Source organism: Manihot esculenta, chromosome 7 (assembly GCF_001659605.2).
Source record: "Manihot esculenta cultivar AM560-2 chromosome 7, M.esculenta_v8, whole genome shotgun sequence".
Classification (NCBI taxonomy): domain Eukaryota; kingdom Viridiplantae; phylum Streptophyta; class Magnoliopsida; order Malpighiales; family Euphorbiaceae; genus Manihot; species Manihot esculenta.
Window position 1 is genome coordinate 750,861 of NC_035167.2, and position 14,876 is coordinate 765,736.

General features: G+C 30.1%; 2 protein-coding genes across 3 annotated transcripts; one reads left to right on the plus strand and one right to left on the minus strand.

Moving 5' to 3' along the window:
• LOC110618845 lies at positions 1-2,782 on the plus strand. 2 transcript variants are annotated; one of them, XM_021762107.2, is made up of 6 exons: positions 1-379; positions 475-530; positions 749-801; positions 922-1,440; positions 1,744-1,918; positions 2,231-2,443. In XM_021762107.2, the coding sequence occupies exons 1-6, from the start codon at positions 232-234 to the stop codon at positions 2,255-2,257; spliced, it is 978 nt and encodes a 325-aa protein (XP_021617799.1). In that variant the 5' UTR covers positions 1-231; the 3' UTR covers positions 2,258-2,443. The 2 variants fall into 2 exon arrangements, with proteins under 2 accessions (XP_021617799.1, XP_021617797.1); XM_021762105.2 differs by lacking the exon at positions 2,231-2,443 and adding an exon at positions 2,463-2,782 and having other exon boundaries at positions 7-379.
• A 7,505-nt stretch (positions 2,783-10,287) lies between these two features.
• Positions 10,288-10,900, minus strand: LOC110618849. The gene has a single exon (XM_021762111.2). It carries the CDS (start codon positions 10,737-10,739, stop codon positions 10,533-10,535), a length of 207 nt encoding a protein of 68 aa, XP_021617803.1. The 5' UTR covers positions 10,740-10,900; the 3' UTR covers positions 10,288-10,532.
• Between the last annotated feature and the right edge of the window lie 3,976 nt (positions 10,901-14,876).

Below are 14,876 nucleotides of genomic sequence, written 5' to 3' on the forward strand. Positions count from 1 at the left end.
TACAAAACTAACACTAATTATCAATTAATTACTAAAATCCCCCAACGGTCACAAAACTTTTACTAATTAGACCCACCAACGTTCAGTCTTCTCCTCTCTGATTCTTTCCACTAACCGTTATGAACTCTCTGTAGTCATCTTGCCCTCAGTTTCAGCTTCTTCTTTCTCTGCAACAAATCCCCTTTTGATTTCTTGGTCTTCTGATTTTCTCGCAAAGTTCTTCTCTTTACAATGGAACCAGCAAAAATAGATTGGAAGAGGGTAGAATCTATATTTGTTGAAGACAATTTGTATGAGAATATAAATGCACCTAAATGGGTTGATTTCTTGAACTCTGAAGATGACTCCATGGATGATGAGGCCTGGTTCTGTAGACCTGGTTTGTACTTTTTACTTCTTTTTAATTCAATTTTCTTCTTTTAGTAGTGGATTTCAGCACTGTGTGACGTGATTTATACCCTTTTGTGTTTGCAGATTGTAACCATCCAAAGACAGCTAAGGATTTCTTTAGAACAACTCCAACTTCAAAGGTTTCTATTCTCAACTTCTTTGATGTTTTCTCTTTTCTTTAAGAATGTTTGGTCCCTGAGAAAACGTGGGAAAGTAGGGGGAAATTTTAGAATAGAAAAGGAAACTGATAAACATGGTACTCTAGGATTCTGAAACAATATAGAACATGGGTCTTGTATTTTCGTCTTATTTCTTGAGTAATTGTCTCATTTCTTTTTGTTGAATTGATGTGTTGTAGCTTTTACGCTCAGCTGACAAATCTAAGAGCCCCTTTGGCAACGGGAATCTAAGGTACCAACAAAGAAACCCAGAAACAATTTTCAGCATTCCATTAGAATCAATTAATTCATCAATAAGATGATTTTGAGAATCATCTAAAGTTCATTTCTTGTTTCTTTGCTTTGAATGTAGAGATGCAAAATTGAAGAGAAGAGTGCAAAGTCAATGTTCATTTGCATATAGTGATAGATCCAAATTAAATGAAGATAGTGAAAACCAGAATCCAAATTTATCAACCCCACCGAATTATCAAGCTAAGCTCCTGAAAGCAGCTACCAAGTCAAGCTCTGAAAAGAAGAAACCAGTTGAGGATACATTTCAAACAAATGAGGCACCACGGCTAAAGAGCACGTTGTCGGCCAGGAATTTGTTTGCAGGGAAGGATATACTAGGCCATATTAGTGAGTTCTGCAATGAATTGAAGAAGATAGCAATGAGAGCAAAGGAGAGAGAGTGTGATGAGAAGTTGAATGAGAGGGAGAGTAACTTAAAGGAGAAAAAGGATGTGTTAGTGGTGAATGGGAATTCTAGGGAAGCTTTGAGAGAGGTAGATGTGAAGGAGAAAGAGAAGAAGCCATTGCTTGAAGCAGGGAAGGAGAAATCTGAAGCAATTGAGAAAGGAAGTGTCAAAGAGATGCAAAGGAGGAAGAAGTAAGTTAAACTTCCCTGTTCCTTCATGCTTTTCTGTTTAAGTTTGTGTTTGCACATGCATAGAGAACACTGATATTTGCTTGTATTAAGGACCCGAATAGGAGTAAGCAAAATTTCAGATTCTTCCACAAGGTTTCAAATTTCAATAATAGTGTTATAAATCTTGAACAAACTTATGGTTGAATATTTCTGGGATGTTATCCCTTAATTGTGCAGGTTAAACTAAGCAATGAAATTTCAAAAGGCTTTTCCTCAAGGGAACTGTATGTGTGTGTTAACTTACATTATTAAATTATTGTGCAGATTAAATGAAGATGCAGAAAACATTCCAACCCCGCTGAATATGGAAAATGTAAAGCGAAAAGGAGAGGAGCGCTTGTTGCAAATCCGGACCAATCCTCCTTCTCCTCAATGCTTTTCTGCCACTCGTGCACCCACCAAAACAACTCCTTCAAAGGCCTCCAAATCCAGGCTTATGGTATGTGATGCAACTAGTTCATACTTCTGTGTGTTTACAATGTATTTGATCATTTTGTTTGTGGGGAATTATAGATATAGGCGAGGAATTTAAAGCTAGAAGATCTAGTTTAGTGATAGAATTTGCTAAACTCTGTTGGACTAACATGAACAGAACCCTGTTATGTTTAGCAGTTTGAAGTAATTTATACTACTTCTGATGTGTATCAAGGAATTCAAACGCCAACTATCAATGCCGGCTTTCTTGTAATCATATGAGCTATTTTAGATGTTGGCAAGCTAATTGTTACCGCATAATTCTGTTGTCTTCCAGTCTAGCCTTCTTTTCTCCTGTGACTAGTTCATAGATCCAAGCTATATCAACTCAGTTCATAGGTCCAATGCTTTTCTTCACTTCTATACTGCAGAGATGGCCATAGTGCGGCTGTTAAGTCCACTTGTTTCTTTCATAGAATACCAAGTAGTTGTCTATGTCCATTTCTGCATTTCAGCTTCTATGAAAGTTTGCTTTCAAGTACATCACCATGGGTTTGAACTGTGCACAGGAGAGGGGAATTCTTCAAGAAGTGAAGCAGAGTAAGGAAGTGGCAAAGGAGGAAACTGAGGACAAAGGCAGAAACTTTTCCATTGTGGATGGAAGAGAAACAAGAGCTTTGGATGTGTTCTGGTTCTTGAAGCCCTGCACAATGTCCAGCTAAAATTCAATCATTCTTTCAGTTCTTTCATTCATTTGCTGTCAATAAGAGAAACTGTAATTAATCATTCATTTCTGCAAATAAATTGTTGTATTCTTTACCTATATATTTTATAACTAAGCCAAATCATAAGTGAAGAAATCATGAATTTTTTAATCTCTTTTGTTTAATGGCCTTATCATTTATTTCTCTATGTTGCTTTTCATGACAAAAATAGATGAGATAAGTATATAAATTTAAAATTGAGACTAAAAATATTTAAATAAATATTACTGAAATTAAAATTGAACTGTAATAATTTAATAATATATATTTTTTAAATAATAAAAGGTAAAAAAATAATATTTTATTGATTTTTAATTTAATTTATAAAATAAAATTATAAATTATTAAAGTGATAATTTGATAATATAAAATTATTAGACAACATATAAATAATTTCATAATTAAAAGAAAATTAAAATATAAATAATTTGATAATAATATATGATAATCGGAGATTCAGAAAGTATGATTTTACAAGAATTTTGTAAGTTTGGAGAAAAACTTAGCTTTAGAGAAAAGAATATTTTCTCCCTTTTATACTCTTTCTTCTCCTTCACGCGAAATTGTCTCTCCGTTATAGGACCACCTATTCCTAGGTGTAGATACGTACGTAGGGATAACCTCATGACCATTCCTGTGTCAGGCAAGCATTTAATTCTCTTCGGCGCGTGAGTGGACAGGGCTGCGAAATGACTGGACCTGCAATTATTTCTTCCTGTGCCCGGGTTTAAGGAAAAAGGATTGGAACCCAGGAAGGTCTGGCTTTAAGGCTGAACTGGGCTGGGCCGGTATGATCAAGTGACTTAAATAGAAGTCCAGTATGGAGGATGAACGGGTTGGGCCCTACTTATTCGAGGGCTTAGAAGCCTCCTGGTTGTGGACTGCTACTATCGGTTCGGCCTCATGATGGGATGGAGAAGCCCAGCGGTCATAATATATTTAATTTTAAAATAAAAAAATATAAATTATTAAAATGATAAATCATATAAAAATCAATGTTAACGATTTAAATTAAGGATTAATAAAAGTGTGTAATTTTAGTGCAATAAAACTCATTCTTTATTTTTATAGAAAATTATAAAAATTCATTATACTAATTTTTAAATTTAATTTTATAATATTAATAAAATAAAATAATATAATGTAATATTTATTAAAGATAATTAATATTATCATTCGATTTAGTTAAAAATAATAAAATATTGGTATAAATTCATTGGTTAGGTATTGATTTACCTTACTAAGTATTCATTTACCGGTTAAGCTTAAGCAAGTAATCTTTCTTTCTTGTTTTTTCATGACAAAATTCACATGTCGAAACGACAATTCCTTCCGATGAAATGACAAAACAATATGTCATTAGCGATCAATCCTTGGAGAAAAATAGATCCAAATTGAAAACCTTAATCGGTGTGCTTTTTAATAATATTGTATGAAATCTTAGGTGGTAAGATCTTATTTTTGTCTTAATGCCTTGTGTTTTTCTTAATATGTGGGAGTTGAGGATGTTGAACAATTTGGATAGGAAGCAACAGTAGCTAAATGCCAAATGTTACAACCCAGATACAGATGCATATGATTTTGTTTAGATAAACATATGAGGGAATCAATAAGATAAATTTGACACAACCATGCATATAATATTATTAAAAAATAAAAAATAATAATTTAAAAAAAAAAATACAAACCGAGATGCAAAGATATCTATCCTCATCAATTGCTTTCATTTGTCCTGATGCGAAGCAATTAAACCTTAATTTTATGGTAAATTTGAATGGAATATAATTTATTTCAATAACGTTTTAGAAAAAAAAATTTGATACACATAATTTTTACAAATGTAATGAGAGTCAAGTTAAGGGTTTATTTTATATTTTAATTATTTTTTAAATTTATTTTATAAATTTTTACATTAGAATTTTTGTTATTATAAACATTAGGGTTTTTATTATTATAAATAACATTTTTTTTTGTATATTTGAGACACTTTTCAATTTTTGATAATTCAATAAAAAAATTTGGTTTTTAGTCTTTCGTTTTCTGAATTTTATCTTAACTAAACATTATTGGTTAAAATTTCTGACAGAACTTAAACAATACTATTTTAGTTGGTATCAAAGCAAAGTTCATCTATGGTTGACAACTAAGAGGTGCAACTCGTTGCAATTGAGGTATCATTGGCATAATTGAGGGAGACTAGCCCTACAACGGGATAACAATCAACTCGCCGTAGTTGAACGCCCACAGCCAGTTCTAAATCTTGTGGTTGCAAATCCCCAACAGGATCATCATGAAGGTTACAAGATAAGGATAGACCTTCAAAACTTTTATGGTTCGTTAGATGTAGAAGCTGTCCTTGATTGATTAGCGAAGGTTGATTAGTTTTTTGAAGTTATGAATGTAGAAGAGGATCTAAAGGTTCCAACTGTGGCCTATAAATTAAAGGGTGGTGCAGTAGCATGATGAAATTCTGTTTAAAATGAATGCTATCGCAGGAGGCTGGAACCTATACAAAATGGCTATTGATGAAGCAGAAGATTAAAAAATGATTCTTGCCTAGTGATCACGCCCAATTTTTATATAACCAGTACCATAATTGTATTCAAGGGAGTCGAAGAGTAGATGAATATATAGAAGAGTTTTTAAAGTTGCAGGCGAGGTGTGATAATTGTGAGAACGAAGTCCAGCAGGTTGCTCATTATCAGAGGGGACTAAATCACGAAATTTGCTATATAATGAGAGTAGCTGCAATTTTTTACTTTGGTAGATGTCATTGAGATGGCGAAAAGAGCAGAAGAATATGTTGAATAGTAGCATCGACATCAGTTTAATCAAAATTTTAATTACAGAGTTTTTGGCTCGCAGGAACTCAGCAGTATAGAGGTAATTACAGCGAACAACCTTCTAAGGCTGTAAATTCTAGCAATCAGAATATTGTGGAAGAAATGAGAGACAGTAAGGGAAAGGCAGTCATCAATACAGTAGACAAAAGAGGCAAAATCAATCCTTAATTAGAAATCAATCGGAGACATATGTTATTGCTGCACGCAACCTGGACATCAATCGAATAATTGTCTAGAATGTAGAGGAGTTAATAAGGATCGTCGATAGGTTAATGTGGTTGAGGAGGTGGTTTATTTTGAGGAGGAAGTGGATGAAGATGGTGAGTCTATTGCTGGTTCTGAAGATGGAGAGGTCACCTATATGGTGAAGAAAATTTTATGCTCGACAAAACAGGAGGATGAGACGCAAAGAAGTAAGATTTTCCAAGCAAAGTGTTGAGTGGGAGAAGCGATTTATCGGCTAATTATAGATAGTTGCAGTAGTGAGAATCTAATAGTGAAGCAATTTGTGGAGAAACTGCAATTGCCTACATAGCCTCACCCTTCACCATCATAAGTTGGGCGGATTAAGGAAAGTCCGACAATTGAAGTCAATATAATATGCAACGTGCCTATTTCAATCGATAAATCTTACACTGAATCTGTTAATTGTGATGTTTGTGGATATGGATTGCTGTCAAATTTTGTTAGATCATCCTTGGCGGTTTGATGTTGATGCTTTGCATAAGGGGAAGGAGAATTCATACATGTTTATATGGAATAGTAAGAAGATTACTATTTTGCCCTCTAGTTCTACAAAACTTTCTAGAGTGGAAGAAAAAACTGTTGCTGTTTTTTCTGTGGGAGCGCAAAGGCTATCAGACATAGTTGAGAAGTTTAGAGGCACACTGGCTTTATTGGTGAGAACAAAACGAGAAGTGGAGGATGCACCATCTTTACCACCACCCGTTTAAGAGCTGTTGGAGGAGTTTCTTGGGGTAATGGAGAAGCCTTCAAAACTTCCACCTTTGGGAGATATTCAATATCAAATTGATCTCATTTCAAATCCAAATTAACAAATCTGTCTCATTACAAGATGACCCCAAAGAAAAGCAAAATCCTTCAAGAACAGATTGAAGAGTTATTGAAGAAGGGGCATATTCGGAAGAGCATTGGCCTTTGCGAAGTCCCTGCCTTATTGGTTCTAAAGAAAGATGGAATATGGACAATGTGTATGGATAGCAGAGCCATCACTAGGATTACAGTTCAATATCGATTTCCTATTCCTTGCCTAAATGACATACTGGATCAGTTATCAGGGTCTAAAGTCTTCTCTAAGATCGACCTTAAAAGTGGCTATTACCAAGTTTGAATTAAGGAGGGAGACGAATTTAAGACAACAAAAAAACTAAGGAAGGCTTGTATGTGTGGTTGGTTATGCCGTTTGGTTTAACGAATGCACAAAGTTATTTTTTACACAAATTTGTAGTTGTTTATTTTGATGACATCTTGATTTTTAGTCCCAGCGAAGAAGAACATTTATAGCACCTTCGTCAAATCATGATAGCCTTGCAAGAAAAAGAGCTGGCTATTAATTTAAAAAAAATGCATCTATATGACGAAATACGTTCTGTTTTTTAGATTTGTTATTAGTTCAGAAGAGATATATGTTGATGAGAAGAAGGTAGAAGCAATACGGAACTAGCCCATTCCCGAAAAATTTCAGAAGTCCGCAGCTTTCATGGACTTGTTACTTTTTATCGGCGATTTATCAAAAATTTCAGCAGTATCATTGCCCTATCACAGATTGTTTGAAGAAAGAAAGAATGCAGAAATTTACTTTGACTGACTCTGCCAACAAAATCTTTGAGGAGATTAACGATAAGCTTACTTCTATCCCTATTCTTGCTCTACCTGATTTTGATAAACTGTTTGAAGTTGAATGTGATGCTTGTGTAGTTGGGATTGACGGTGTGTTATTGCAGTCTAATAGGCCTATTGCCTTCTTTAGTGAGAAATTGAATGATGTTAAGAAGAAGTTGTCTACTTATGAGCAGGAATTATATGCAGTGTTCTGGCCTTTAAAACTTGAGAACAATATCTGATAAAGCTAAAATTTGTTATTCACACGGAATATCAATCTTTGATTCACTTTAAGACTAAAAAACATATGAATAAGATGTATGCTCGACGGACAATTTATTTTGGAGTTTTTCATTATGTCATAAAACATAAGGCTGACCATATAATAAGATAGCAGACGCTTTGAGTAGGAAGGCTGCTTTATTGATTATAGTTAGGGAGGATGTTGTGGATTTTGAATTTCTGAAGGATTTGTATGTTGCAAATGATGATTTTGCTAATATATGGAAGAAGGTCCAAGCTCATCAGCCTATTGATGGATTTTTGATACATGGTGAATTTCTTTTTAAAGAGAACAGATTATGCATTTCTTGTTCTTCTCTATGGAAAAAATTGATTTCAGAGGTTTGAGTGATCACTTGAAGCGTGATAAGACTATTGTTGATTTAGAGAAACACAATTGAAAAAGGATATTGGTCAAATAGTACAGAGGTGCCCAGCTTGTCAAAATCAGAAGGATCATGCTCAAAATATGAGTTTATATACTCTATTACCTATTCCAGAATACCCTTAGGAGGATTTGACTATGGATTTTATTCTTGGTCTTCCACATACTCAACGTAGATTTCATTCTATTTTTATTGTCATTGACATGTTCTCCAAAATGGCGCATTTCATTCTTTGTAAGACTATTGCAAAGAATGAAATAGTACAGGGGTAGATTTAGAGAAGACCATTGCTGATTTAGAGAAGCACAATTGAAAAAGGATATTGGTCAAATAGTACAGAGGTGCCCAATTGGTCAAAATCAGAAGGGTCATGCTCAGAATATGGGTTTATATACTCTATTACCTATTCCAGAATACCCTTGAGAAGATTTGACAATGTATTTTATTCTTGGTCTTCTACATACTCAACGTGGATTTCATTCTATTTTTATTGTGATTGACATGTTCTCCAAAATGGCGCATTTCATTCTTTGCAAGAAAACTAATGATATTTCTCATATTGCAAAACTGTTTTTTTCAGAAAGTTGTTCGTTTACATGACGTTCCTAAGACCATTACTTCTAACAGATATGTGAAGCTTCTAGCTCACTTTTGGGTAATCTTATGGAAGCGTTTTGGGACTGAACTTCAATACAATAGTGTTGTTCATCCTCAAACTGATGGCCAAACTGAAGTAGTGAACCATATTCTTGGCAATCTTCTGCGTTATATCTGCAGTGATAAGAAAACTGTTTGGGATCTTGCTATTGCCTAAGCAGAATTTGCTTACAACAGTTTTGTTTGCAGTTCTACAAAGATGTCACATTTTGCTGTTGTGTACATAAAAATTTCAGTACATACAGTTGACCTTATTGCCCTTACTATAGGTTTTCATAACAGTATTGCAGTAAACAACTTGACAAATTAACATGTAGACATTTTCAAACAAGTACAGCAATACCTTACGGAAGCAAATAACAAGAATAAAGATGCAGCCGATAAATATAGGCATTTCAAGTCCTTCAATATCGGTGATCAAATTATGATGTATTTGCGCAAGGAATGTGGTGGAGGACAGAAAAAACTTGACCTAAAAAAAATTGGTCTGTTCCGGATTAGTCAGAAAATTAATGACAATATTTATGTTCTTGATCTCCTGAATTATATAAAAATTTTTAAGACGTTTAATGTGACGGATTTATTTTAATAGTACCCTGCTGATAATAACTCGAGATCGAATTCTTTATAAGTAAAAGTGAATGATGAGGAGCGATTAATTTTGAATTTTATGACAGATTTGGAGGTTCGCAATAACTTTTTTAAAAAGAAAATTTCGAGATATACTACTTGTAAAGTGTGATAAAAAGCGAAAATTCTATTATTTTAAAAAATAAATTTTATATTTTAATTATTTTTTAAATATTTTTATATTTTTTCGTATTAAAATTTTTATTATTATAAATAAATTTTTTAATATTTAAGACATTTTTTAATTATTAAAAATTTAATAAAAAATTTCAATTTCTATATTTTTATTTTTTAAATTTTATTTTAGCTAAATATTATAAAATTTGTAACGAAATCTAAATAGTTTTATTTTAATTTTTTACTAACAAAAGGATATAAAATACCTTAATCCTCATATTATAATGTAATTTATTCTTTTAATTATGTTCCAAATTTATGTTATATAAATAGGCATGTCTCACTTTCTCTCAAGGGAGAATTATGTTCCAGTTTATAATTTACACTTGTAGAGAGATAGAGGGGAAAAAAAAAAAAACCTTAAATTGTGTGCCGTTTTAGCTCGAAGTTTTACTAAAGTCGGAAACTTTTGGATATGGGTTCTGCAAAAGTGTGGATAGAATGATGCAATTTCTGACAATAATACCATTATGTGCTTCCAAATTGCACTACTTTTGTGGCCAATATTTCAGCTCAAAAAATCAAAAATTAAAATTCATTTAAAATTTCACAACTAAAATATGTCATATTTTAATAAAATTACACTATTTAATTTTGTAATTTTAAATATTCAAAATATTTATAATTAATATTTCATTTGAAAGAAAAAAGTAAAGAATTTAATTTTATGAAATAAAAAACGTTTTCCCCAGTTTTATTGAGTTATTTTACAATAAAAATCTAAAAATCATTTTCTTCTTAAAGAAAAAAACAAGGAGTTCATGGTAATTTATCCTTATAAAATTCTGTAGCATGTTCATTCATCACCTAAGATTCCTGCAATCTCCCAATTTTCACATGGATTTCTTTATTGAAACAATAAAATCTCCCACACCAAACAAAGCTCACAGATTTCCTACAGAAAATAAATCCCGCACCAACAAGAAAATTACACAGCCAACAAAACCAAACAGCTCCTCAGACAGATTTCCCAGAAATCAACCATCAAAATTAACCCAAATAGAAGAAGAAGAAGAAGAAAAGAGAGAATGTACAGTGAAGAAATTGAATCCTCTGTATTAATCTAACCTCAAATTGCAAAGCAAGAGATCCAAAAACCTAGACCAAAACTGCCTTGCACGTGGATACACTCTATTGGTGTATTCTCTAGATTCTCTGAACAGATCTTCCATGGTTTCCACAAACAGATTCAAGCTCCTCACCGGTGGAATGTACAGAGTCAAGGGCACTGCAGAGAAAGCTACTGTAAAAAACAGCTGCAACATCTTTTAAACAAAACCCAGAATCCAAAAACACCAGTTCTTGAAAATCAAGAAGAGATTTCAGAGATTACAGACGGAGAATGGGAGAGATGAAGATGATATTTAAAGGGTTTATGATAAAGTCTTGGAAAAGTGAAAGGGGAGATTTGGGAATACAGAGGAAGAAGAGAGAGAGAGAGGGGGGGGGGGGGGGAGAAGAATTCTAGAGTTTGGAGGAATAAGGCTAAAATATAGATTTTATGACTATTAATAAATATTATCTAATGCAGAGATGATGGTGAGATAGAGAAATTAAAAAAGAAAATAAAAGCATGTGTTTGTATACAACTGGTAGTTGGTGAGGAGCCGTAGACTTCTCGAGGACTGGTGCTCTGAAATTTTATCTTTTTTTTTTTTAATTTTAGAGTTAATAGTTAAAAAAATTTGTAATTTTAATTTTATTATAATTATATTTTATATTTTTTATCAATTAAAATTTAATTTTTAAAAATTATTTTTAAAATAATTTAAAAAATATTTTATTATTTTTAATATTTTCAAATTAAATTATATTAAATATTATTTTAAATTATTTTTAATATTTAATGACTAATGTATTTAATAAAATTATTATCTTAATGATAGTTTTAAAAGTAAAGTTAAATAATAAATATATTAAAAAAATGATTAATAATAATTTTAGTTAAAATAAAATTAAGATAAATTATTATTATAAAATTATTAATAAAAATTAAATAATAATATAAATAATAATTTTTAAATATATTTAATATTGAAAAAAATAATTTTATAATTTTACAAGTTTTTCATTATATAAATATATTTAATTAAATATTAAAATAATAGCATTTAATTGAAAAAATAAAAATATAGAATGAAATTAAAAAAAAATAAAGTATAATTTTTTTATAATTAATTTTAAATTTTATTGATGTGATATAATGATATGATTTTTATATGATAAGTGTCACTAATTTTTTAATAACACAATAAAATATAATTAATAAAAAAAGTATAAAATATAATTAAAATAAAATTTAAAATGCTTATTTTTTTACCATTAATTCTTAATTTTATCGTAGATATCATTTTTTCTATAACAATAAAAAATAATACTCTACTTTCTCTTCAATTTCTCAGAATGAATAGGTGAAAAGGAGTCGTAGTTAAAATTACATTTCTACATCATAATATCAGCCAGCACATCCCGATCGGCATAATTGAAGTTAATTTCTCCCTTCATAATCTTTTTTAAGGGATAGTAAAAAAACATATAATTTTTATCAATTTTTAAAATTTATATTAAAATAATATTTTATAGTATTACACTGTTATCAAATAAAAATAATTTTTAAATATTATAAAAAATTTTAATGTAAATATTATATTATAAAAATTTATTTTTTTATCTGTTCACATTCATTGACCGAATATTTTTTTTAATATTATGTGAAAATGATAATTTAGAATAATCAAATAATCTGTTTGAGTCGTTGTTGACTTATAGACCAGTGAATTTCTTTGTTGTTTCCTAGCATTTTCTAGGAGTAGTAGGGGTTCAATGTTGACGGGAAAGAGAGAGTGTTGGGTTTCATCACGATTCCTACTATATTGAACTCAAAATAAATATATTTAATAAATTCATAATGTTTTTTTTATCTCCATATATAATATATTACACTCAATAAATTTTTTCCCCTTTGTATAGAAGATAATTTATATCAATCGAGTATTGATCAAAAATAAATATTATTTCTATTAAAAATTTTAGAAATATTTCGATTATCATTTATGATTTCTCATATTAAAAATATTTCTCACATACAATTTAATATATTTTATTTTTTTATAAAAATAAAAATTCTTAATTCTCATATAAATTTTTTTTATAATTTTTTACATTTTAATAGTTACTTTACAGTCAATAGATAAGAATTAAAAGGAGACATTTCGTTAATGTAGAAGAGTTATGTATTTATTTCTGTGGTTTGCTTTTTTTTAAATTTTATCAATTCAATTATTTCGAAAAATAATATTTAATGGAGGTTTACTAGTTATTATGGATTTCTGAAATCGCAACGACGACGTCAGTCTTGAAATCTTATTCAAATTTTATTTCGTAGAAGCTCTGATCCGTAGTTTTGTTTGGAAAATTTTAATGATTTATACTCGAAGATAAGAAAGAAAGAAGAGTATCTTTACCAAATTATCTTATGCAGGAATTTGATAGATACTTAGACTAATATTTTTATCAAATTATTTTATGTAAAGATTTAATTTTGAATGATTATAAATTTTTATTAGATTTTAAAATTGATATTTTTGATAAATAAATTTATTATAATACTACTCTAATTATTTATATTTTAATTAAAAAATTTATTAAATATAATTATATCTCTATTTGAGATAATATCTAATTTTATTTGATAAAATTTTATTAATACAACAAACAGTTTTATTTTTAAAAAAGATTTACTTATTTTACTAAAATAATAAAATTTATACAAATACTTTACTATTCCAGCCGCTTATAAAATTTGAGGCAACAACTGATGCCACGTGTCGCATTATGAATGCAGTAAATAAGTGTGAACCTCTATGGTCGATGTCTACAAAATCTACGGACCGCAAGTGTAAGCCACGCTCTTCAGTACTGGATTACCTCACCATATTATTAGTTCTATTTTTTTATTGGACATATAATTTTTTTTAAAAAAAATATTTACTGATTTTTTATGTAAATGCTGATTATAAGATAAAAAAAAATTGCAATTATTGTGTGTGTAAATATATATAATTTAGAAAAATGAAAAAATGATTAAATAAATCATGAAGAAAAAGAGCTTGTCAATTGCAACATCATTTTTTAAAAAAAGATTTTGATGTGATTATAGCATTTAGCTGGCAATTAGTTGTAAACCAATGATGAAACTTTACATTCTAATAAGAGGAAAATGAAGAAAGCAACAATTGGTTTACTCTTCTCATTTTGATAAGAATTTAACACCACCTAATAATGGATAAAAATCAATTTTTTTTTTAACTTCTTATCGAGAGATTTAATATTTATTTTTTTAGTATGTAAAATTTATTAATTGATTTTTTAATTTTAAAAATATGTTAAAATATTTTAAAATTTTATTTATAAATTATTTTGTTAATTTTTTTTTAAAAAGAATAATAACTTAGCAAATAAAATTTCATTATAAACTTAGGGCAAGATCGTTCAAGTAGTAAGACTCGCTTAAAACTATGCCACTAAATCAAACTATGAGTTAATATACTAGTTTACCTATTTATTTAACGGATACAAAAATTAAAACTATAAAAAGGTTTTATAATCCGCTATTATAGAACTTCACAACATTTAAAATAAGAATTGGAGGAATTCACAATATTTGCAACCACTTGACAATCAATTTATGGGCACATTCTAAAAGCATGCAAAGTAAACACAATAAAACTTCACGTAAAGCTAATATCTCAGCAATAAAAGGTTAGCATATATCTTGGAGAGTACATGAGAATCCTAGCACCAAAAGGCTATCACCATCTCGAATTATCACACCAAATGTACTCAATTTATCATCTGCATTCAATAATGTATCAATATTACACTTTAATGAATCAAATGGCCATAGAATCCATTGACAATTATGGGATGTTTGACCTTTGGTCATATGACTAGAAAAATGACTAGGCTTTGCTGACAACCAATCATTTAAAAACATATGCGATGAATAAAGTATACGCTGGGGAGTCGAAGAGACCTCCTCCCAAAGAAGCAAGTTCTGTGCATTTCAAATATTTCATAAAAGAGTGCATCTCCTAGCCGCAACATTTGTAGGCTATGCAACGATACAACTAAAATAAAATTTTCGAAGGTTAAAAATAGGTAATGTATCAATTGAAAAACCCATAACAGACCAACACGATCATGTAAAAGCAGAGATAACTAGCACATACAATAAGTCTTCATGCTCCTAATACAACCAACAACTACTATTAAAAAATATTCCTCAGTATCGTAAAAGCTCTCAAGTAGGCAGTAAGTTATGAATCGCACACTACAAAAAAATTTTAAATTTAGGAGGTACATTAAGCCTCCATAAACCACACCAATCAGCAGAATAACTC